We start from the raw sequence: 25,983 nt of genomic DNA on the forward strand, positions 1-25,983 counted from the left end.
AAAATGCAAATGATGGCTCTTAAAAACGATCACTGTGACCCCAAATCACTAACCTTAGTGCCACATGTTGGCTACATCAGTTATGCAGTCACCTCAGGGCAAACCCTGACTATACTGCTTGACTCATGCAGGTAGTTTAGTTTGCTTACTTGACCGGTACAGTCAAGAGGCAACGTTAGTCAGATAGATTTTTACTCTAAAAGCTATACATTAATCTGGTGGCAATTTTTTATTTTCCTGGCGCAAGGTCAATGTGGGCTTGGATATTTTGTGGGAAGTTGTAACAAGTAAGGTGAGGAATGCTTTTGCAGTGTTCTTAGAATCTAACCTTCCTGACTGCCCTTTATATCAAATGCCTCTTTTCTGGAGAGTCTGACCGCACAATATCAGTCATCCATGGAGGGGGCAAGGAGGACAAGTAGCAATCATCCACAACACTGCAATGCAAACTCTGCCCCTCTGCGCTTGCATGAGGCACTGCATTGCAAGTGTGAAAGGGCAGAGCGTGCATGACCTCACAATATGCAATTCATCATTTTAGCATTACTGTGCTTAGGAATGGCTGCACATTTGTCAGTTAGGTAACCATTTGTATGCTGTCTTTTAATCATGTGAAAACAATGTAATAAAAGAAGTTGAACTCTGTCAGCTGCAGTGATAAACAAAACTGAACAATCAAAGAGGCAGAGAGAAAAAATCAGTAATACAGTATTTCTGTACTGTAGTCCAAAGGCTTATTTTATTTTATTTTATTTTATTTATTTATTTTCCATCCTGCCTTTATTATTTTTATAAATAACTCAAGGCAGGGAACATACCAAATACTCCTTCCTCCTCCTGTTTTCCCCACAACAACAACCCTGTGAGATGAGTTGGGCTGAGAGAGAGGGACTGGCCCAAGGTCACCCAGCTGGCTTTGATGCCTGAGGCGGGACTAGAACTCACAGACTCCTGGTTTCTAGCCGTTGCCTTAACCGCTAGACCAAACTCATATATAAAAAGCCACATTTTTCATTGCTTGGGGGCTGGTTATCTGAGGAAATGTCTATCTGTCTATCCTGTACAATCAGGGAGAATTGGCATGCATAAGGTCTCATCCAGTAAACGATGTCATCTGATGGAACCTAGAATTGTCTCTTCTTTTTACACTGCCTGTCCTTTGGAACAACATGTCTCGGAATTCTGTTTCACCCTCACCCCGACCTTGTTTAAAAGTGCCCTTAAAACGTAGTTGTTCCACCAGGCGTTGTGGTAGGCCCCTTGTATGTTATATGACTTTTTTTAGAGTTTGGTGGGTGTTTTCCAGATGCCTGTTGTTCTTTTGTCTGGATTTTTAAACTGTTTTAATACAGAAGGCTGTCCAGGTTCTGATGGCCCTATAACTTTAAGAAATGAAATGAAATGAAGCAGCCAACAGAATCTCTTTTAGGAGGATCTTGTATAGTTTAGGTGCCACCGTTAAGAAGCCATCTTTCATAATCCCATCCCCAAGATTTGAGACAACAGATAATGGAACATCCATTGTTGGTTTCAACACAGAGGCCACCTCAAATGGAAAGGGGCAGTTCTTAAGAATGAGACTCCAGGGTATGTCTTGCACCTGCTCAACATAATATGTACAGGAGCAAAGCTAGTCTTGTTGTTGTTGTTTATTCGTTTAGTCGTTTCCGACTCGTGACTTCATGGACCAGCCCACGCCAGAGCTTCCTGTCAGTCGTCAACACCCCCAGCTCCCCCAGGGACGAGTCCGTCACCTCTAGAATATCATCCATTCACCTTGCCCTTGGTCGGCCCCTCTTCCTTTTGCCCTCCACTCTCCCTAGCATCAGCATCTTCTCCAGGGTGTCCTGTCTTCTCATTATGTAGCCAAAGTATTTCAGTTTTGCCTTTGATATCATTCCCTCAAGTGAGCAGTCTGGCTTTATTTCCTGGAGGATGGACTGGTTGGATCTTCTTGCAGTCCAAGGCACTCTCAGAATTTTCCTCCAACACCACAGTTCAAAAGCATCTATCTTCCTTCGCTCAGCCTTCCTTATGGTCCAGCTCTCACAGCCATATGTTACTGCGGGGAACACCATTGCTTTAACTATGCGGGCCTTTGTAGTCAGTGTGATGTCTCTGCTCTTAACTATTTTATCGAGATTACCCACCCCAGTATTCTTGCCGTGAAAACTAAATGGATCAGTACAACCAAAGCTAGTCTAGGTTTTGACAAAATAGAAATGTGGCCCTGTTGTACTCAGCTCTTGAATAAAATGACTTGTACTGATTAAATGCAATAAATAAAATTTTGTCAATCAGACAAATACCCTGATCAGACTTTACCCATATTTATTTTGTCATGGCAGCTGAAAATATATACATCAGTCCTATATCTTATATGCTTTTGGTTTAATTCAGTATTTTTTAAAATATTTTCCCCCTTGAAAAGCCTTGAAAATGGAAGGCTTACTATTCCATTCTAGCCATTCTAGAGTAGCTGGGAAGTGGGAGAATGGAGAACATGTTCATTGTCCATTTAAAAATGCAGCAGCGGTTTATCAGCTGCTCTCTCGCAGGATTGAGATATATTGTAGCTCGAGTAAATGCATGCTCCATTTAATGAGAACAAGGTTCGATGAACAGTTTAAATACTCAGAAATTAGGCTGCTAAATATTTAAAATCTGTAATACTTGAAGTTCTTAAGTATATACATCATTTTGGATGGAATAATCTTACATTTTATTAGGAGTCTTTTAGAAGAAAATACATTACAGGGAGCCACGAACACAGTGAATTACTTCATCCTTGCATCTGGAGTGCACTGTTGTAGGTTTTTTAATGCTCCATTTTCTAGCCACACTGCACCATCTGGTGGATAGAAGGAAACACCAGCCAAGCTTTCCCTTCAGTTGCTGGTGTTCATTCATGATGAAAAACATACATTTGCTTAACCAAACAAATGAGATAAGGCCTGACTTAGCTAAAAACTTGCTAGTTAATGTAAATGACGTTCCATTTAAGTGTATTAACTTAGCTGCACCACCACATTTGATAAAATAAACTTGCAGATGATTTTCAAAAAGGATCTGCAGCACCTTACTAGAAGCTTAGTTGTTAAGCGTATGCTTTCTGATGAATTGCAAGTCAATTTTTTGAAAAAAATCACAGCCTTCATCACAAATCCCATTTAATCGTATTTTTACATTTTACATTTGATGTGTTACTATGGAATCTATCTGGGAAAGACTGTGCTGGATGCTTCCAGCAAGAACACTGAAACTATTCACTTTCACAGCTAGTGAATCTTCTTAAAGCAGCCATTTCAAAAGCAGCATAGCGAAAGATTATTGGATTATGCACTACAATATACCACACACACACACCCTTCTAATGAACAATAGAAAGAACTATTATGGGGAAGGAACCACTGTGACTAAAAACTTAACTATAATCGTAATTCTGTGCTTGCTTACTTAACGAATCAGTCGTACTATATTCAAAGGGTTTACTTTTGAGTAAATACAGCCTAAGGTGACATTTAGAAAATTTCTTAATGTTATTACTGAAATTAAATTAAATTAAATTAAATTAAATAGTATGTCTTTTGCAATCAATGGTCCAACATATATATTTAGTAAGCAAAATCTATTAATTTAATGGCTTAACTGGAAGAAAGTTTCAGGATAGCACTGCCAAAATATGTGTTTAAAAAACAAATATATTACATAGAAAATTGTGTTTATACTAACAGCCAGAATCATTAGAGAGCCTTGAGAAATTGCATGCCTGTCAATAATTGATTTATGGAATATGTATGTACAGTTCAAGATGTATTGTTAAGACTTATTTAATACTGTATGTCAAAGTTCCTGACAGTAAAGCCTGTAGTATAAAATAAATAAAAAAGATTGACTTAATCTATTTAAATGTTAAATCTACTTTATTTTTAAAGTTTCATTTTCAATATCATTTTGAAAAGAGCAGCTAAAATTGTGACTTCAACTCTCAGTCATCACTATGATTTCACCCTTAAAACAGAGATTTCCCATCTATTTCCTGAGGAATGGAAGACCTCCAGAATGTGGGATATGGGGAAAAGGAATGTAAAAAAACAAAAACAAGGTACCAAATAGAGGGGAATGGGATGAAGCCTCCATGTGCACAGAAGTACAATTATTGGGCTAATAAACTCACATCATTCTTTAGGGGTATGGTTTGGTATAACCAATATGATTCCCAACTATGTTACTGTAGGGAGGGCAATTGGCTAACATTAGAGATAAGAGACAGAGACAGAGATAGAGATACATACACTGAAGACTCTTACTGTTTATCATAGGCTGATCCTCAGTCAGTAAATATTTTTCCTAATAAAGTCTTCTATTCAGAAAGGCATTCTATTGGATTTTGGTGAACATCTGGAATGAAAATATTCCAGAACTGGGGAAATCCTCAGTGAATAGATTTCTTTGCCCTCGCTGCTCAGATCTGATGCCCAGTTTGGCAACAATTCATCTCCTATCAAAAAATCCAGTGCTGCAGGTCCGTAGCAAGGTCCCCAGGTCAGACAAGAGAGTATCCACATCATCTCTTTCATCCAAGAAAACCAGATACTGTGAAATAACTCATGAAAACATTTTGCCTCTCCCCAAATATTAACTATTTCTAAGCTCACTGCAATGTTGCATAAAGATATCCAAGAGTTTTTCTACTTACCTTTTTCAAATGCTTGTAAAGAAGGAATATCTAAAAGATAATATAAGAATGTTGTTGAAACTATCCATTTCCAAGAAGACATGCAAAGATTACACAGGATAAGTGCTTCAGGCTAATTCACACTTGTCTGAAAAGATATACCACTGAACCTACAGGGTTTGCTTCCATACGAATATGAAGAAGAGTAAGAATAGAGCATTCATTAACTTCCTTCTGATAACATTTTAGTTCCAGATTAGAAAGATTTTAGGAATTTAAACATTTTGTATTTTTCACCATTGCAAATGTTCTTTTTCATTTATTTTTAAGTTTTCTTATATATCCTTTTTTTTTAAGTGAGCTATAAGCAGCAGCTATTGATCCAAAGGATTTTCCAAGTCCTTTTACATGGGCAAAAATAATACTTGTGCCTCATCTGCTAAAAATAAGTACATAACTTTAGTGACTATTTAAAGTTTAACTATGTCAAAATAAACTTAGAAGACAAAAAAAAGTTTTGTAACAGAATTTCATTCTTTGTGCCAAGAACTTCAATTGATCCAAATCAAAAAGGTAATGCCCAAAATATCCCAAACATTTCAAGTCTGTTATAGTTAACATCACCATCATGGACACTGAAAACTCTGTGGAAGTAGGCAATGCAGAATGGATCAAACACTGAAATCATTGGGCTACTTTGGACAATATATTTTGCATCTGGATCTCCTGCAGTTCCTTCTACCAAGAACACATTTTTATAATATCTTTCTTCTTCTTAGAATTGAACAGGAAAGTCTTGCAACATCTTCATCTTAAATGTGGACTACTTCTGCAGGCTATTATATGCTATGTATGTCTCACTGAGGGGAACCAAAAGATATTTTTGTTTATTTTGAATGTTTCATAACAGGTCCACCTGGTCCACCCGAAGCTGTGACAATTGATGAGATAACAGATACTACAGCTCAGGTTTCTTGGAGGCCAGGAGCAGATAATCGCAGTCCCATTACAACATACGTTATTCAAGCAAGGACCCCATTTTCTGTGGGATGGCAAGGAGTAAATACAGGTACACAAACATCTTAAAGCACATAGTGAGATTTTAAACGTTTCTATATATACAAAATGGTCATGTCAGCAGGAATCTGTAAGATGTAATCTTGATAAATAGAAAATATAGTATATACAATGACCTTCAAAGAAGAATAAGAGAATCAATAATTCCTACAAGTTCATATTCATCGTGTTGTTCCCTTTCATGGTAAGCAACATTGTACAGTGCACAGCAAGGCATAAGAAATAGTAAGTCAAGGGATTAAGATATGAAATAAGAAAAAGAGAAGGAAATATAACTAAATCTAGTTTATACCAATTCATTCATTCAAGTTACTCCTTTCTATATTCAATCGGTATTCTTTCACCACACATTCTTTCTTGACCCTATTTTATTTTACTATATGCAGTGCTTAACTATCCTATTCCTGCTCCATTCAGCTTTTTGTTTTTCTTGACACAGCCAGCTTTCCATGTGACAAAGTAGATAGAAGAATGCTTTTATGCACAACTTTTTGCTACTTTTGAAAAACATTGGTTTCTCTTTACAGACCATGTACTTCCCACTACCTTGTTAACCAGTATTTGCACATCTTGAAATTTCTCCATACATTTCCCATCTTTAGTAAATGTTCTGCCAAGGTACACAAATGCATTTACTTCTCTAGTTTTTTTTGGTTTTTTGTTTGCTATGTATGTATAACTTGCAGTTACTCCATTTTAACCCAGCTACCTTGTTCCATCTTTATTCTGAGATCCATATTGCTTGTATTATATGTTTTATGTAATCTTCCTGGGAATTATTCCAGTTCTCACCCAATAACACAGCATCGTTTACATACAAAATTAGATATATGTTTACAGAATTAACCAACACACTTCTAATTTCACCAAAGCATCCTTTATATATTCATTCATGAATACATTAAACAATGGACATATTACACATCCTTGTCCTATTCCCTTATTTGTTACTGAACCATTAGTTAAGCATTCCAAGACATACATGTTAAGCAAACAATGTCATACATGCTTTACATATCACACATCAGACATATTTTATTGTGTGTTTGCTCAAAGCATTCCTTAAGTCAAGCCTATTCACTTCATCATACACTTTCATTAAATTAAGAAGCATACTGTACAATAGACATTTCTTAGTCATACATGTCTTAATTGCCTGCTAAAGAGCAAAATTTAATCCACACACGCTATGCCTGGAATAAAGCTGCACTTCCCTTGACAAATGTTGCTCATTGTTAACACTCATATTTGTGAAAATCATTCTAGAATTAGCAAGCTACTTTTCTCTTTGAATAGGAAAACCACGTCATTCTACCTATGTCAGGCATCAATGCAATCTTCACACACAGGTCAGACAAGTGATACGGCCATTCAATCCGCAAACAACATCCATATTTTAAGCTTTTTCCAGTAACTTCATCTGTACCTGAAAGAGTTACCATTTTCAACATTCTCACAGCATTTTTTAATTTCCTTTTTAGAATTTTTCCTTGGACACTAATACTGTACTTACAGCATTCATTTCAATTCTATAATTTCAGTCTCAACCTCATACACATATCTATACTACTCCTTCCAGTGATTCCAAAACATTTCATTAACATTCTAGACAGACATTCTTCTGTTATATAATTGATGTTATAACTAATCAATTAAGGTAATCAATTGATCAGCATTGGTTCTACCTCTTCTGCACCCATTTTGTTACCATTGATGAAAAATAAGACCAGCCAGCTCATAGTTAAGCTCTGTAGCCTAATAGTCTATTATTTCCGCTCAGATTGTGTTCTGTTGTCCTGCTATGCAGTGTTTCTTTGGCATTAAATTTTGAATTTTTAAAATCAAACGTACCTAATGTTTTTTTTAATTATACAGTGACTATCAGGTATAGGGGGTTTTTTTCAGTCTCTCTCCTGACCCACAAATTTCTTCTAGTGCCCGATGTTATTGATGGGAATACATTTACAGCGACAGTGGTAGGCTTAAACCCATGGGTTGAATATGAATTCCGAGTAGTAGCTGCCAGCCTTATTGGAATTGGAGAGCCAAGCAAACCATCAGAGAAACGAAGAACTGAAGAGGCTCGTAAGTAGGATTCGAAAAAGAAACAATATTTGTTGATTTTGAATAAAGCACTTTAATAAAACACATATTTGGCATACAGGTAGTCCTCACTTAATGACCATTTGTTTAGTGACAGTTCAGACTTATGATGGTGCTGAAAAAACTGACTTACAGCCAGTACTCACACTTATGACCGTCGCAGTGTCCCCACAGTCACATGATCACAATTTGGGCACATGGCAACCAGTTCACATTTATGACCATTGCAGTATCCCATGGTCATGCGATCACATTTTCAACCTTCCCAGCTTCTGGAAAGCAAAATCAATGGGGGACTGCATGATTCACTTAATGACCATGTGGTTTGCTTAATGGGCACAGTGATTCGCTTAATGATTACTGCAAAAAGGTCATAAAATCAGGTCAGATTTGCTTAATGACCACTTTGCTTAACAACCAAAATTCTGGTCTCAATTGTGGTCATTAAGCGAGGAGTGCCTGTAAATACTTTCACAAGTAAGGGAGATATGGATTTAATATAATATGATCGCAAAATCTGTCTTCTAATTGGCTGCGTTTTCTTCTCCTGTGAAAGAGACAACTGTTCATGAGCATCATCAGGCTCCCTCCTCTTCTGACTTTTCAAAATTATTTTGGCTAAAAATGATAAATGGGAAACTGGCATATTGCACAGGGCCAATCTTCCTAAGATGAAGCAACTGATGGCAAAACAAATTATTAAGGATGACACTGTGCTTCCCTTCACTGGATGTGCTCAATTGGGGGCTGGAGAGCCATTTTTCAGGGCTGCTTGAATTTGGATTCCTGCACTAAACTGGTAGTTGAACTTGATGGCCTAAGTTGCCTTTCCCAACTGTATGATTTTGTGTATCAAACCGCTGGGTAAAAATGGATTTCCACCAAATCTATCCCATAAATATGTCTTAGTACATACAGTGCTTGATAATAATTTGATGGTAATAGGACAAAGCAGAACAATTATTCTGGTTCCTTGTGGAATCATAATTGGTTTTGCTCAACAGTAGAGGTCATTTGAGCATATATTTTACTAGATCCATGTTAGATATGTGATAAAATTATCCTAACTAGTATAGTCACCTTTCAATTTTTTGTTTTACACACATTATACTACTTAAACAATATTGTTCCATGGGAAGAAAATAACAGACATATTCTGAAGTTATTAAATTTATCCATTTTGTTTGTTATATACTTGGAAACAAGAAAAAAGAAAAAAAATGAGTACAATATTATTTTAGAATTAATTCTAAAGAAATAGGAAATCATTGTAGATATTATAACTTTAATTTTTCCAGTATCTGCGAGGGAAGCAGAAGACATGTAAATTATCCAGTTAATTAAACAACCTACTGTTGAATAAGCCTTATTATTCATATGTTTGTTTATAATAAACTATACTTACTTTCATACAAAAATGAGACTTACTATAGGAATAGTAATTTTTAAAATGATTAGCCAAAGATAATTGGCCTCTGAATGTTATTGGTCATCCTCTTTTAAAAATTCTCCTCGGTATTGGGGGGCAGAATAAGAATTCCCACCTGAAGAAGTGTAATGCATATTGTAGGTTCCTGATTGCTCATCAATTGTAGTAGTTGTAATTTTAACTGTAATTGTATTTTTGTTCCTTTTTGATGTATGCCACCCAGAGTTGCATTGTCCAAAATGAGCAGCTACATATATTTCTTAAATAAAAAAATGAAAATTATGTGACTGACAAATGTATAATAATATCCCACTTGCAAAGCATTTTAATAAATATTCTTATTAATACATTAGAGTATGATTTAGATTATTCATTACATTATGATTTATATTTCTCTTTTTTATTATAAGAAAGTTATTTAATTCTTTTTCCCCCTCATTTTTAAATTGTTTCCAAAAGAAAAATTACCTCTTTCCTCTTAATAATTTATTTATGTTTAAAAATCAGCAATAAAAATACTGAAATTCACTAATAAGTACACTTAATATGTACAGTTTTATGGATGGTCCAAAGACTACAGATTATAATATCACATGACAGGCAGCAGAGATATCAGAGAGACATGAATATTTCTAAAAGAAGCATAACAAAACAACATTCTGTAACAAAATAATTATTTAAAGAGTGCAGTACAGTATTGTTAATGGTTCATAGAATCCTCAAGCTCTTGCTAAAAAAGGAAGCTGGTGTAAAAACTGATTTGTAAACTTGGCAATACTCAAAAGTCTAAGGTTCAATCTGCCTCTGATGCAATTTTTTAAAAACTAAAGACCTCCCTCACAGTTCCTTGTCACCCTCCGGGGTTGTGACCCACAGTGTGGGAAAGTTGACTGAAGTCATTAGTGGCAAGGATGTTAAGGACATTGGTAGCAAGGCAATTATGCAGGAAAAGCACAATGAATAATACTGCACTGAAAAGCAAGCATCTTAACTAAAAATATTGTTGTTTATTTGTTTAGTCACTTCCGACTCTTCATGACTTCATGGACCAGCCCACGCCAGAGCTTCCTGTCGGTCGTCAACGCCCCCAGCTCCCCCAGGGACGAGTCCGTCACCTCTAGAATGTCATCCATCCACCTTGCCCTTGGTCGGCCCCTCTTCCTTTTGCCTTCCACTCTCCCTAGCATCAGCATCTTCTCCAGGCTGTCCTGTTTTCTCATTATGTGGGCAAAGTATTTCAGTTTTGCCTTTAATATCATTCCCTCAAGTGAGCAGTCTGGCTTTATTTCCTGGAGTATGGACTGGTTTGATCTTCTTGCAGTCCAAGGCACTCTCAAAATTTTCCTCCAACACCACAGTTCCAAAGCATCTATCTTCCTTCGCTCAGCCTTCCTTATGGTCCAGCTCTTGCAGCCATATGTTACTACTGGGAACACCATTGCTTTAACTATGCGGACCTTTGTTGTCAGTGTGATGTCTCTGCTCTTGACTATTTTATCGAGATTTGTCATTGCTCTTCTCCCAAGGATTAAGCGACTTCTGATTTCCTGACTGCAGTCAGCATCTGCAGTAATCTTTGCACCTAGGAATACAAAGTTTTTCACTGCTTCTACATTTTCTCCCTCTATTTGCCAGTTATCAATCAAGCTGGTTGCCATACTCTTGGTTTTTTTTAGGTTTAGCTGCAAGCCAGCTTTTGCACTTTCTTCTTTCACCTTCATCATAAGGCTCCTCAGTTCCTCTTCGCTTTCAGCCATCAAAGTGGTATCATCTGCATATCTCAGATTGTTAATGTTTCTTCCAGCAATTTTAACTCCAGCCTTGGATTCCTCAAGCCCAGCACGTCGCATGATACAACTGCATACAAGTTGAATAGGTAGGGTGAGCGTATACAATCCTGCCATGCTCCTTTCCCAATCTTAAACCAGTCCGTTGTTCCGTGGTCTGTTCTTACTGTTGCTACTTGGTCGTTATACAGATTCTTCAGGAGGCAGACAAGATGACTTGGTATCCCCATACCACTAAGAACTTGCCACAATTTGTCATGGTCTACACAGTCAAAAGCTTTAGAATAATCAATAAAACAGAAATAGATGTTTTTCTGAAACTCCCTGGCCTTTTCCATTATCCAGAGGATATTGGCAATTTGGTCCCGAGTTCCTCTGCCTTTTCTAAACCCAGCTTGTACATCTGGCAATTCTCGCTCCATGAATTGCTGAAGTCTACCTTGCAGGATCTTGAGCATTACCTTACTGGCATGTGAAATGAGTGCCACAGTTCGATAGTTTGAACATTCATTTCCAAATTTGCTGGCATATAGCATGCATTACCTTTACAGCATCATCTTTCAAGATTTTGAACAGTTCAGCTGGGATGCCGTCGTCTCCTGCTGCCTTGTTATTAGCAATGCTTCTTAAGGCCCATTCAACCTCACTCTTCAGGATGTCTGGCTCTAGCTCACTGACCACACCGTCAAAGCTATCCCTGATATTGTTATCCTTCCTATACAGGTCTTCTGTAAATTCTTGCCACCTTTTCTTGATCTCTTCTTCTTCTGTTAGGTCCTTGCCATCTTTGTTTTTGATCATACCCATTTTTGCCTGGAATTTACCTCCAATGTTTTTAATTTTCTGGAAGAGGTCTCTTGTCCTTCCTATTCTATTGTCTTCTTCCACTTCCGCGCATTGCTTGTTTAAAAATAATTCCTTATCTCTTCTGGCTAACCTCTGGAATTTTGCATTTAATTGGGCATATCTCCCCCTATCACTGTTGCCTTTTGCTTTCCTTCTTTCTTGGGCTACTTCTAGTGTCTCAGCAGACAGCCATTTTGCCTTCTTGGTTTTCTCTTTCTTTGGGATGTATTTTGTTGCCGCCTCCTGAACAATGCTGCGAGCTTCTGTCCAGAGTTCTTCCGGGACCCTATCTACTAAGTCCAGTCCCTTAAATCGATTCTTCACCTCCACTGCATATTCCTTAGGAATATTAGTGAGCTCATATCTAGCTGAACTGCGGGTCTTCCCTAATCTCTTTAGTCTGATCCTAAATTGTGCAAGAAGAAGTTTGTGATCTGAACTACAGCCAGCTCCAGGTCTTGTTTTTACCGACTGTATAGATGTCCGCCACCTTTGGCTGCAAAGGATGTAGTCAATCTGATTTCGGTGTTGTCCATCTGGTGAAGTCCATGTATAAAGCCATCTCTTAGGTTGTTGGAAGAGAGTGTTTGTTATGCAGAGTGAGTTGTCTTGGCAAAATTCTATCAGCCTATGTCCTGTTTGGTTTTGTTCACCCAGGCCATGCTTACCTGTAATTCCAGGTGTCATTTGACTGCCCACCTTAGCATTCCAGTCTCCTGTGATGAAAATAATATCTCTTTTAGGCGTGTTCTCCAGTAGGTGCTGCAGATCCTCATAGAACTGCTCTACTTCAGCTTCTTCAGCATCTGTGGTTGGGGCGTATATTTGGATCACTGTGATGTTGGATGGCTTGCCCTGAATTTGAAGTGAGATCATTCTATCGTTTTTGAGATTGTATCCAAGCACTGCTTTAGCCACTTTACTATTAATTATGAAGGCTACTCCATTTCTTCTGTGGTCCACTTGTCCACAGTAGTAGATCTGGTGGTCATTTAATGTGAAGTGGCCCATTCCAGTCCATTTCAGTTCACTGACACCCAAAATGTCTATCTTTACTCTTGACATCTCACCAATAACCACATCCAATTTGCCCTGGCTCATAGATCTTACATTCCAGGTTCCAGTGGTGTGTTGATCCTTAGAACATCAGATTCACTGTTCACCACCAGCACCGTCGGCCGCTAGCCGTCCTTTTGGCTTTGAGCTAGCTGCGTCATCACATCTGGGGCTAGTTGAACTCATCCTCTGTTCCTCCCCGGTAGCATTTTGACCATCTTCCGACCTGGGGGCCTCATCTTCCGATGGTATACCGACATATCTCTGGTTGTACTGATCCATTTAGTTTTCACGGCAAGAATACTGGGGTGGGTTGCCATTACCTTCCCCAGGGATCACATTTAGTCTGACCTCTCTGTCATGACCTTCCCGTCCTGGGTGGCCCTTCACGGTTTAGCTCATGGCATCATTGAGGTGCTCAAGCTCCAGCACCACGACAAGGTAATGATCCTTTGCTGAAGAATTAAAAATATACAATATACAAAAACTCTGAAAAATTTAGGAAAAGCAAATTTGGTTATGCAAATTGCCTTGAAACCTCAAACAACTGGTTTTGTCCTAAGTCCTAACATCTTTATATCTGAAATCATCACAATAAGTTATTATAACATCAGACAGATAAAAGAGCTTGCATTTCATATTGGTTGCTGCAATACTGTATTGTTCTTCCCTTTTTCAGTTCCTGAAGTCACTCCAGCCAACGTCAGCGGAGGTGGTGGCACCAAATCTGAATTGGTTATAACATGGGAGGTAAGTGTTGTATGGATTCAGGAGGGAAATAACTTGTTTTCTTAATGTCCCGCTCACTATCTCTGGCTTGAAATGGTTACATCAGGCAGTAATATGCAAAGTTTTTTTTTTAATGATGAATTGTTCTTGCTTCTCATATTTATGTCTCCTAAGTCCAAAAAGACTGTAGCATTGGAACCTGGCAAGTAAGAGTGGGAATAAGCTAGGGATGTTTTAGGATTTTATTTGCTCCACTTTTTAAAGTTGTTAGATTTATCAAATCATTCTAACTCAGTGCTAATTCAGCTATTCTGAATGTGAGAGCCAATGTGGCATAATTGTTCAACTGACGGAATATCAATGTCACAAATCTCTGCCTGAGACGTTAGGCTGGTTTTATATGTGCTTGTGCTAGTTAATAGCACTTGCTTTCTCTCTTCCTCCCTCTCTCTCCTTTTCTCCCAACTATGACCAAGGAGGAAGGTTATTTTTGGACAATTATCTGCTGGGAGGGATAGCAAACCAGCTACAACCCTCCTTTCACCATTGCCAAAGCCAACTTATTTTTCTCTTCTTTTCAGAAGTGAAAATGTATTTAAACAGTTTGTCAGGAACATGGTTTATGGAAGAAATATAATGAAATATGATGAAAGTTAATAAACTTAGAAACTTTGCAGACAGGCCTCTTATCAGGTAGATTGCCTCAAGAGCAGTCTGCTTGCTTGCTATTAGTTTCAACACACAGTCTGGTTGTGTTCACATCATCGTTAAAGTAGCCATGCCCTTTGCTTCAAAATTTACACCTTATATTTTATCTGATAAAGTAGAAACAGAACACAAATGCATGAAGAGAGGCATTGGTGAAAAACTGGAGAATCTGTGATCCAGCAGTCTGAACAGTTTCAAAGGCATAGGCTTTGCTATTTCTAAAGAGAACTACATGAGAGCATGAAATAAGTATGTTTTACAAGTTTCACTGAGAAAGAGGTCAATAAAGGGAACATTATAGTATTGCTACCTTTCTTTCTCATGCAGAGGATTATAAAGACTTTTTATAAAGCTGCTTGTTCTTACTTATCCAGTGAATGTGAATACATAAAAACAAATGTGGCTACAACTTTGGTTGTTCACTTTCTGAGCTAAAAGCTTTAAATCCTTTTCTCTCTCTCTCTCATTTTCTCTCTCTCACACACACACACACAGATACTTTCCTTAAGTCAAAGTTTAGCTGGCCAGTTTAGACTCGAGGTCCAAAACAGTCAAAGTGGGAAATCTACCATATCATATATGATGGCTCTGAGGCACTATGTGTCCAGCCTATTTTTATAACTTCTTACAGGCTTGGCCAATCATAGGCATATACTTTTCTCATGCCTCTTAGTATTTATTGATTGATTGATTAATCAAATTTGTAAGGCTGCCCATTTCTCTGACAAAACTCTGGGTGTTGAACATACCATATAAAACATTAAAATCACAGTCTGGTTGTGTTCACATCATCGTTAAAGTAGCCATGCCCTTTGCTTCAAAATTTACACCTTATATTTTATCTGATAAAGTAGAAACAGCACACAAATGCATAAAGAGAGGCATTGGTGAAAAACTGGAGAATCTGTGATCCAGCAGTTTGAACAGTTTCAAAGGCATAGGCTTTGCTATTTCTAAAGAGAACTACATGAGAGCATGAAATAAATATGCTTTACAAGTTTCACTAAGAGGTCAATAAAAACCACAAAAAATCTGGGTCAAGGCCCTCTCATTAAAAACACAAAACACCTATGTCATACATAGATCCACACCAGAGCTCCCAAGCTAACAGCCTGGCCCCAATGCCTGGGGAAAGAGCCAGCTTTTCCCGACCTTCCCAAAGGCCAATAAGGTTGGAGTTGTCCACACCTCAGGGGGGTGGGGGGTTATACAGGGCAGGTGACATGGCAGAGAAAACTACTTCCTAGGAACTTCCTAGTGACATCAACTCACTGAAGGGATGCAGAGCATGCCCGCTCCGCAAGATCTGCTGGCATGGGCAGAAACCATTGGGGAGAGGCAGCCCTGAAAGTAGGGCTGTTAGGGTGACAACCAGCACCTTGAATTGCACCCAGAAGCCTGTTGGGAGCCAGTGCAGCTCACATAGCTGTGGTGTTATGTGGGCACTTCATGCTGCACCTGGTGCTGCACATGCCTCTGCATTCTGGACCAGCTGGTTTTCCCCTTGGGTGCATCGCCTTATCCAGTTCACTTGAGAACCACCTTTTCTTTTGCCAGTTACTTGTTGATTCGTGTTGTTAGAAATTGTAATTCTGATATTTTTCCATGTTACATAGCTGAAATCTACCAGAGCAAATCCTTCTGCCTCTGTATCCTACCTTGAATGGGCCTCACATATTCCATCTTTCATGCATGTCCATTTCTTCACACAAATACATGACACAAAGCATACAAAATATACAGTATATAGGAAGCAAACAAATATGAATCATATAATATACAGTATATGATAAGTGGTAACTGGGGAGACTTCCCAGCCATGCTCAGAAAAGCATTCAGGTATAACACAGCAGTTAACCTTTATTGCTAGCTGTTTGACTGTGAGCTCAAAGAATGAACACAAGAATCTTAACTGTCCAAACATAAAGTCCAAAGGAAAAATTGTTACACCCCCACCCAACAAAGCATTTATAAAGGAGTCTAGCAGTTCACAGTTAAAAATCTCTGCAAGCTTGCCAGCAGGATGAAGCAGCCAAGGCTGTTGACCTGCTCTCCTCCTGATATAAAGAACAGGCTTATGTGCTGTCCAATTAAACCAAACAAAAACAGGTATGCAGAAAGATAACCATCAAGAGATTGGGGCTTTATGTTGCACTGGTGTCATATCGTAGAATTTCCAAGCTGGGTGAAGTTATCTGTGTGTAATTCATACAATCAGGTCTTGGCTCTTTGGGCCAAAAGAGCTCCTCTGGAAAAGCTAGCAAAGGTAGAGAGACTACTGAAAGAAGATTTCAGGGATGAAATAGCAGCATCCTACACCAAATGTAGAGCGACCATTTCAGTCTTGTCCCAGAACTGCCAGAATTTCACAGTTCAGCCAGCTCTGCTTTAATCTTAGTAGGTACACTTTACCGGGCTTTCATTTTCCACCACCTGCTTCAAAGTTTTCACATTTTGATTGGACCACATGGAATTCCAGGAAGCTTATTGGATATTCCTTGTTTACAAGACTGATACTGGTGCAAGCTGACAAGACAATTTGTTCATCTGTATCAGTCCTTCCTAGATCAAGATTATGGGAGAACAGGGTGTATAGAAGTTTTGTAAGATCACTCTTCTGCCTGAGGCAAAGAACAAGATGGCATACCCTCCTCTCACATTCTGCATTATACATTTACTGGATAGCCCAGTGATTCTCAATCTCAGCAACTTTAAGCTGTGCAGACTTCAACTCCCAGAATTCCCCCAGCCAGCATGAATTTGTATGACACCTGAGAGGTGCAGGACAGTGCATATATAGAGCACAATGGATAAAGTAAAGAACTGATGGTTGATACCTTTCATATCATCTGTCACCCTGAAGTGGTTGTCTCCTTCTGCCTAATAATTCAGCCAACCCTGATTATGTACAGTACATTTTCCTTTCAAGCAAGAACTAGTCTATACCTCATAGAAATGAGAGTGTAACTGATAGAACTGGAAAAACTCAGGCATCAATTTTCCATTTAAAGTAATGCTTAAAAAACCAGAAACATTTCCAAGCTCCGCAAAGATGCTTTTAGAAAAACCTAAGCAGTTGCTAACACTCTTTTCTTCATCCACCTCAAAGATACTGTAATAGAAGCCTTGCTCACATTTGTGACTCAGAGATAAAGAAGAAGGCTAGTCAGCTGTTCTTGTCAAGAGTTGTAGCTGCCATATAAAACAAAAAGTAATCCTCCATCTGCATAAGCAGTTCATTCCATTCTTGAGTATAACCTTTACTTGGATCAGACCACAGCTAATGCATTTATGGGAGACAATAAACTTACAATAATCTCTTTGCAGATGGCAGTTAGATGCCTCTGCCTTGATTACTAACCGTCGCTAATGTTTATAACTATAGTTGGTTCTTTTTCTGACTTACACTATTTTAGGACCAAAGGCTTTCAAAAGAGCAAATAGACTATTAAAAGGGCGTGAATGGTCTGAAACAAATTAGCAATAAAACATAGGAGGGTTTTAGAACTGAGTGCTTATTTCCTTTGCCAAGAATAAAATGTTCCAAGGTGAACTTCTTGGCTCTACTAAATTTCTCCGGGATAAATATTACAGTGCTTCTTTCCAAGCACATCCTGTTCATCAGCCGATTTCCATGTTTCTTCTCTTGTTATAGACAGTGCCAGAAGAGTTACAAAATGGAGGAGGGTTTGGTTATGTTGTTGCCTTCCGTCCAGTCGGTACAATAAGCTGGATGCAGACTGTAGTGGTTTCACCTGATGCCTCCAAATATGTATTTCGGAATGAGAGTTTACCTCCATTTTCACCGTACGAAGTTAAAGTTGGAGTGTACAACAATAAAGGAGAAGGTCCTTTCAGCTCTGTCACAGTTGTTTATTCAGCTGATGAAGGTAAGCATGGCCAAATAATCTGGCAGTATATGATAAGCTGGCTGTTTTCAAAATGGCCATGCATCCCTCTTACTTTTAATGTCCACATACAGTATGCTGCTAAGAAATGGCATGTGCCCAATTTTAGGACTCATTCTCTTGCAAATTAATATTAATCATGGTGACATTTTGTTTGAAGAATGAGATAATTCATTTGAGACATGCATTATGTTGCACTGCTCATTGAGAGGTTTAAGAGGGCCTTTTAGGTCAAAATATTTTCACAAATTAAAATGTTAATTTCTCATTTTAATGCTTAATGGCACCATTATCAGGGTTGGCAGTATATGCAGTAGTATGTTTGCATATTGTGTTTAAACCCATTCTGAAATTACATTAGGATTGTGATAATATGTTTTGTAAAGCCTTTTGATAATTGGTAACCCTATTTTATGTGTGTGTGTGTGTGTACATATATACAGATATGCATAATTAATGTCTGTTGAGCATTTATTCTCTGATGAGCGGTACTGAAATTTAGCTCTTCTAATTATAAACTATTCCCTTATCGCACTATAGCAGTACATATTTTTCTAAATTAATTTTAGCAATAAAATCTTACTTGATGTTTTGAACATAATTGGATAATCCCCACAGTGGAGATAGTCATACTTAAGTTTGGTCTAATGGTTAAGGCAATGGGCTAGAAACCAGGAGACTGAGAGTTCTAGTCCTGCCTGAGGCATGAAAGCCGGCTGGGTGACCTTGGGCCAGCCACTCTCTCTCTCAGCCCAACCCACCTCACAGGGTTGTTGTTGTGGGGAAAATAGGAAGAGGAAGTTTTTGGTATGTTCACCGCCTTGAGTTATTTATAAAAATAATAAAGGTGGGATAGAAAATAAATAAATAAATAAATAAATAATCCTTGCAAGTTCAGTCTTCAAAGACCTGAATCTAATCACCATACTCTCAAAGTAATCTCAAATAAAGTCTTAACTCAAGAACAGGTTCTGCCTAAAACTCTGGAAATCTGCTGTCGGTCAGATTTGAAAATACTCGGCTTAGCTCAACCTGATTACAGTCATGTTCAAAAGATCTGAAAGCCGAAAATAGTCAGGACCAACTAGCTCCTCTTCCAGAGGCTTGCCATTTTTTTTGTTTGTTTGTTTCTACAGCCGCACATAGTTTCCATGCACAAATACCTATGAACTCAATAGTGGGATCCCTCATGTGTTAATTGTAGGCTGTTTTTAAAAGACGTATTAAAGTTTTTATCACATGTCCATGAGTGTATACAAGCAGGAAAAAGATTAACATCCACCTAACTAGGTAGATTTTAGACAGATATAAAATAGATAAATTTTATGATAAATAGATGTCGCCCATCTTGTCTTCTGCTTGTATCATTTACGTAAGACGTTAACATTTATAATGTGATAGTGAATCCAAGAAATGGTTACTGTAATCCAAAAGATGGTGACAAGTCTAACTTGAGTTAGAAATTATGTTAGATATGAAGCTGCCAGTGAAAAAAGGCAACCACACAGCTTTTTTCTACCATCTCTCATCTTCAGACCAACGCAAGTACAGTATTAGCTACAATGGAGGCAGAACAACATTTGTAATTATTTCTAGTTCCCTCCTGAGAGTAAGAACGAACCATTCAGTTTGTTCTTGGCCTCACAGTCTGTTAAGTTGGAGATTCCAGATTCAGTGTTACACAAAATCTTGATATGGCTTGAGCAGAAGTACCTTCTGGTAGGATGACTGGATGCCGTACACAAGCACAATAGCTTGATCTTGAGAGCTCTGATTAATCATGTGTAAACCAGGCCATTATTTAGCCTAAGGCCATCTATACCTGATTTTATCTTGTTGATTCCAAAATCAAGAGGCTAATCATTGTGCTTTTTTTTAGAACCCACCAGAGCTCCCACCAACGTCTTTGCCAAAAGCCTTTCTGCTTCAGATATAGAAGTATTTTGGTCTTTGCTGCCAGAGGCCCAGAGCAAAGGAGGAATACAGGGATATGAGGTAAGTGCAGTACATTTTCATTCAGGAGTGTTGTGGCTAATAAAGTTTATTAGTTTTTAATGTATAAAAACAATTAACAGATGAAATGCAAATCCAATTGCTATCAATGAGCATCAGGATCATATGGCTGCAGTTCTTAATGCATCATGCTGCAAATAAAAACCTTAGATTTTCACTAAGTGCATAAACCATCAGTTATCTGCTATCTCCAAACATTCCTTATATTGTGCAACTTATAGCCTAAATACCATTTTGTGTACTGTGTTACAAATGCAGTATTTCTTCTTATGCACACAGGAAGCCTAAGTAAATACAAATATTGTTTTTTAAAGTAGAAATTAAAATGGGAAATTCTACTTCTATGTCCTGTAGAGAATACACTGTCCTGAAAACATGCAATTAAATGGAACATTAAGTGATATAGGCAAGAAAGTTGTTAGTTGTAACATTTGCTAGGAAGAGATTACTTTCTTCATGCATGGAAGAAATATTTAGAATGGCTGCTGCATCCTGAAATGCAAGCATTATAAAGATTTAGAAAGAGCTGAGAAAGTTCTAAAAATAATCTATTCAGTAACTAAGGTGCCTTGTTTTTTGTTTATATTTAAATTGTATCAAGATTTATGGCAAAATATTTTAGCAGCAAAGGTATTAATAGCACATGTCTCATTTAATATAAAATCAGAAATCATTACCCCTAATTTTAACCAGTACAGCTTTGATCCTTCAAGAATCCAAGTGATTATGGAAAGAAAGTTCCTTGCTTACATAGGTCATATAAACATTTGAAATATTGCACCTAATTGGCCCAAAACAGATTTGTCCCAAGCAGAAATTTAATTCACTATTAAGATGATAATAATAACAATAACAATGTTCAAAATAGATCAGTTTTAACAATTGGTATTTTATCAACAAATTTCATCAATTACAAATTTGGTAGTGCCAATTTAAACCTACATAATGGGCACAGATGGATTCCTTTAAAGACATAAAGACTCGTTTAAAGGAAGCTTTGATCTACTTGGAATGTAATGCAGATGGTATAAACTCATTCAGCTGTAGATTTCAAATAAGTATATTCAAATAAGTGTGTGTGTGTAGGTTAGATATTGGAAACATGGAGATAAAGAAGAGCAGGCTGGAAGAATGAAAACCATGACCAATCAGACTTTTGCAAAAATCACCAACTTGAAGAGCAGCGCTTTATACCACTTGACTGTCAAAGCTTACAACACAGCAGGAATGGGACCACCCAGCGCTGTAGTCAATGTGACAACCAAAAAGCCACGTGAGTATGGTGGGTGGGGGAAGACAGGATTTTTATGTCAATGTACAGGTAGTCCTCACTAAACAATGGTGATTGGGACCAGCAACTCTTTACAACTTTACAGTTGTAAAGTGCAACGTCACATGACCACACTGACTTACGATGGCAGTTGCAGCAGTCCCAGTTGCCATTGTTAGATGAATCCCGCATGACTGCAGCATACCACGGTCATGTGATTGCCATTTGCAACCTCCTGCCAGCTTCCCCATTGACTTTGCTTGTTGGAAGCCAGTAGTGAAGGACACAAATGGTGATCACATGACTGCCAGACACGGAGACAGCCACAACTACAAGGACCCATCATAAGCTCTCCTCATTTAGCACTGTCATAACTTTGAATGGCCACTGAAAGAGTAGTCGTTCAATGAGGACTACCTGTATATTAATTGGTTCTACTTTTGTGAGTGCCCCTATTAATTCCTGCTTCATCCTTAATCCTATCATTAAGACTCAGAAAATGAAGAGCTGGCCAGGGAAAATAAATCTTTGTTTTCTGTTCAGAACAAGGCCTACTCCCACCTGTCATCAGTGTTGTCTAATTCTATTTTATATCGATTTGTCATGTTAGATCTGCTGTTGAGTTTTAATATATACTGTACATTTGTTTAACTGTTCATTAACTTACAAACTATAGGTGTTCATCACAGAGCATCTGAGATACATTATAGACAAGGCTATGTTATTATGTAAGAAAAACCTTGCTTCTTAATAATATTCAAACTCCTATATTTTGAATTCAGCTCCAAGTCAGCCTCCTGGAAACATTATATGGAATTCATCAGACTCTAAGATTATATTGAACTGGGATCAAGTTAAAGCACAGAATAATGAATCTGAAGTGAAAGGATACAAAGTAAGTAATGGGCAGGAAAAAATAATGATTATTCGTACAATTAATCTGAATTAATTATGAAAAACATAAATTGCATTAATAGAATCACAGACTGAGTTAGTTCACTTGGGCTGTAATCCTACTCCCATTACTAACTTTCTATAAAAATAATTAGTTGCCCCTAAATATATCTAGGGACGGAGTGGGCCTCTAGCAAAACTGCATGTTTCCCTTCTGTTTCAATGGCATTAAAATATTATTCAAAAACAAGAATTAGCATTTGGTAGTTTGTGCAGCAAGTACAATCATGCAAAATAAACCTGCCTAAACCAGCCTCAACCTTTTATCATGGAAGCAGCCTAATATATTCCTGCTAATCAGCCTACAACATCCCAGAAGGTGAGGGATGTCTTGTGTCCCTAGAACTCCTGACCTCTCAAAGCTAATGAAAATAACAGCTTTAGGAAATAAAAGTACATCTCAGAAGTTCTTTCTAATCTACAGTAAGACATGACCCCTAGAAAACAAGATTAATATTTTCATTAGAGAACATGAGAGGTTATGATATGTGCCTAGAAAAAGAAACTATTTCTATTACAGTGTAATTCTTTTTTATTTTCCCTTAACCAAATATATGTTCCAGGTGTTCTATAGATGGAATAGGCAAAACAGTATGTCTATTATAGAAACAAACAAAACATCTGTAGAACTTTCCTTGCCCTTTGATGAAGATTACATCATAGAAATAAAGCCATTCAGTGATGGAGGGGATGGCAACAGCAGCGAACAGATTCGAATTCCAAAAATAACAAGTAAGAGTGTTCTTTTTTATGGTATTGATTCACCTAAGTATAAAGTGTATGAGTTATTTAAAAAAAAAAAACTGTGTCCCTTTCTACTTTTGCAACTTCACATTTAGCCTGAACAGATGAAATCTGTTTTATCCCCGATAACTTTAAAATGCTAGATACCCGCACACCCAGACCTATTGTTATTTCTTATCAGATTTTTATTACAGACCATTTTGTAGTAAATCTTTCAGTTTCTCTAGAACCAGAAGTGTTCCATAGATGTAGCATAGTTCGAAAGCTGGTAGGAGGGGATTAACATAAGACAGTATCTTCTTGCTGGAAGCGGTACAGATATAAAGCAGCTCCATCTATTTCATTAAAGCATAATTACTTCAGATTATAATTTTACATGTGTCAGTGGAAATCATAGTAGGGAAAGCTGGCACAACTGGCAACTACACTCTTTTGGTTTCTGTGTGAGATGTAACGTACACAGGTTTATTCAGAGAAGTAAGTTTGAGTGCCCATCTTGTCTGATATAGGTCTATTCCATTTTACATTCCAATCATGCAGCAAGACAGAAAGACATAGATGATAAAGAGATGAAGATGCCAATTTTAAACTATATGCATGAGGGGTGCATGAGAAATAAGACTCACCCCAACTCCCTCCTAGCTAAAAAGACAAGCTGGACTATTCTTGAAACTCCACACAATGCAACATTTCAACGAATAATCGTTTGTTTCATTTGTCATTAAGGTTTGTTGGTACAGATTTGGTATATATGGTATGAGGTTGGTATTTTAGCTGAGGGTGAGACTGTACATTGAACCAGAACATTTCTGTACAAGGGCAAAATACTACTCCTGTTTTGGGGGATCTGACAATATCTAAAACAATACTGCCAGAAGAAAATTAAAATGCCATAGCATCCTTTGTAGTCACTGCTTCCTTTGCCTCCAACACAGGACTCTGCAAGTATTCATTGAGCTATCATTTCCTTACTCACTTAATACATTTGTTGTCATAATAATTAGCAGTCTTGTCACATTTTGAAATTCCCAAATTCATTGAGACATAAGAGTTTGTGGACTAGAAACATTTTCATCAGAGGCATGAAACATGTATGACATGTACGAAAGATTATGAAAGATGAAAGACATCCTTGCAACTAGCTACTTCCTGGAGGAAGGCAGGAGTAAGCTATTTTCCACATTGCTGCCAGAAAAACTGTGGATGTCTCCTCGGAATCAAAAGAACCTGAGCTTGACTTCAGGCCATCTTTACCTTATAGAGTGATAATGGTGAAAATGGCAAAGAAATACAGAACATTACCTCTGTACAAGCTATCCCTTCATTAGAATGAAAAGGGAGTAGCTCTGCATGGCAACGGAAGCTTGAAATAGAGGAATCTTTTCCCTCTGTTTAGACATATTTAGCATGTTTTACAGTCTTTATATAAAAGCATTTTATCTGAAGCAGCAGTGTAGAAATCTGTGCATGGCATCTGATGCAGAAGCAGGGTATGAAGTTGCAGTACAGTAAACATCTTGATTTCTTTCTTCTCTTAGATGCATATGCGAGAGGGTCAGGAGCTTCAACTTCAAATGCTTGTACGTTGTCAGCCATCAGCACAATAATGATTTCCCTCACAGCGAGATCAAGTTTATGACAAAAAATATGGAAAGGACTTCCTGTTTATAATATAACTAAGCAACATTTAGCTAGTTGTTTTGAAGCCACCCAGTACTAAGTAATATTGTTGTTCAAGTACATCTTACTACTGGAAAAAAAAATGTTTTATGCTTCTCTAGGAATGGCATTATACAGTACTTCCTCAAAGCAAATATATCTTTGTCTGAAGTTTCCTTGGAAACTCTGCAATGCACTGAAAACATCTGTAATACGATGTTACCAAAGCAGTTTACATATGTCCTTATATGCATATTTTTATTATATATTTAGTGTTTTATAGACTTTTTTAAAGTTAATATATGATGTAGATATTAATTTCTTTTTCCCCTCTGCTATGAAATGCTATTGATGACATTATCATTGCAAAAATATATCGTTTGGAATGTTTCATGCCAGAAGGTCATAATTGTTAATAACTGATTTCAGATTGATTGTACAGATTGACAAGAATGCACATGTTCAGAATTCTTTTAGCCTCAGTCCATTTTGTCCAGGTGTGTGTGTCTATTTGGGCATGGAAAGGATTCCCACAGGTATTTGATGAAGCCTGCCTTTTCCTTCGGGCCTTTAAATTTGCTGCACCTATGCACAATGCATTTCAGTGCCTCAGAACATTGCTTACAACTTGAGGCTTCCATAGTGGCTCACTCTAATTCACAGACTGCTTCCCCAAAGAAGGAAGAGAAGTGGATGCTAGATAACCATAATGAAGCATAAAAATCATGCTCCTTGCAAACCAAGGTAGGCATCTAGAGGATGGGGCAGGGAGGGAGGGAGGGAGAGAGAGAGACAGACAGACAGACAGAAGAGGAAGATTCAGTGTAGTGACTTTTCAGGATCCCCTTCACATATGCAGAATGGGATGATGAATCATGCCACCATTCTTACAAGACTGCATTTTTTATCAGATAAATACACTAATTAAAAAAACAACATGCTACATGTTTGCTTTCAGGTTTTGTGGAAGTTGATAGCATTCTTTCCCTTATGCTAATGTTTTGGTAACACATGATACGATT

The 25,983-nt window shown here is 37.7% G+C and overlaps 1 protein-coding gene across 1 annotated transcript in view; it reads left to right on the top strand.

Annotated features, from left to right (window-relative positions):
• Positions 1–25,748, top strand: part of LOC134489119 (contactin-4-like) — a 251,112-nt gene extending 225,364 nt beyond the window's left edge. The window contains exons 13-21 of the mRNA XM_063291601.1: positions 5,589–5,747; positions 7,691–7,840; positions 13,656–13,726; positions 18,069–18,303; positions 20,201–20,316; positions 21,421–21,607; positions 22,387–22,499; positions 23,122–23,290; positions 24,841–25,748. Of these exons, the coding sequence (XP_063147671.1) occupies positions 5,589–5,747; positions 7,691–7,840; positions 13,656–13,726; positions 18,069–18,303; positions 20,201–20,316; positions 21,421–21,607; positions 22,387–22,499; positions 23,122–23,290; positions 24,841–24,941 (1,301 nt within the window). The 3' untranslated portion in view covers positions 24,942–25,748. The remainder of the gene's footprint in view (positions 1–5,588; positions 5,748–7,690; positions 7,841–13,655; positions 13,727–18,068; positions 18,304–20,200; positions 20,317–21,420; positions 21,608–22,386; positions 22,500–23,121; positions 23,291–24,840) is intronic.
• Positions 25,749–25,983: the final 235 nt, after the last annotated feature.

This window comes from Candoia aspera, chromosome 2 (genome assembly GCF_035149785.1).
Source record: "Candoia aspera isolate rCanAsp1 chromosome 2, rCanAsp1.hap2, whole genome shotgun sequence".
Lineage (NCBI taxonomy): Eukaryota > Metazoa > Chordata > Lepidosauria > Squamata > Boidae > Candoia > Candoia aspera.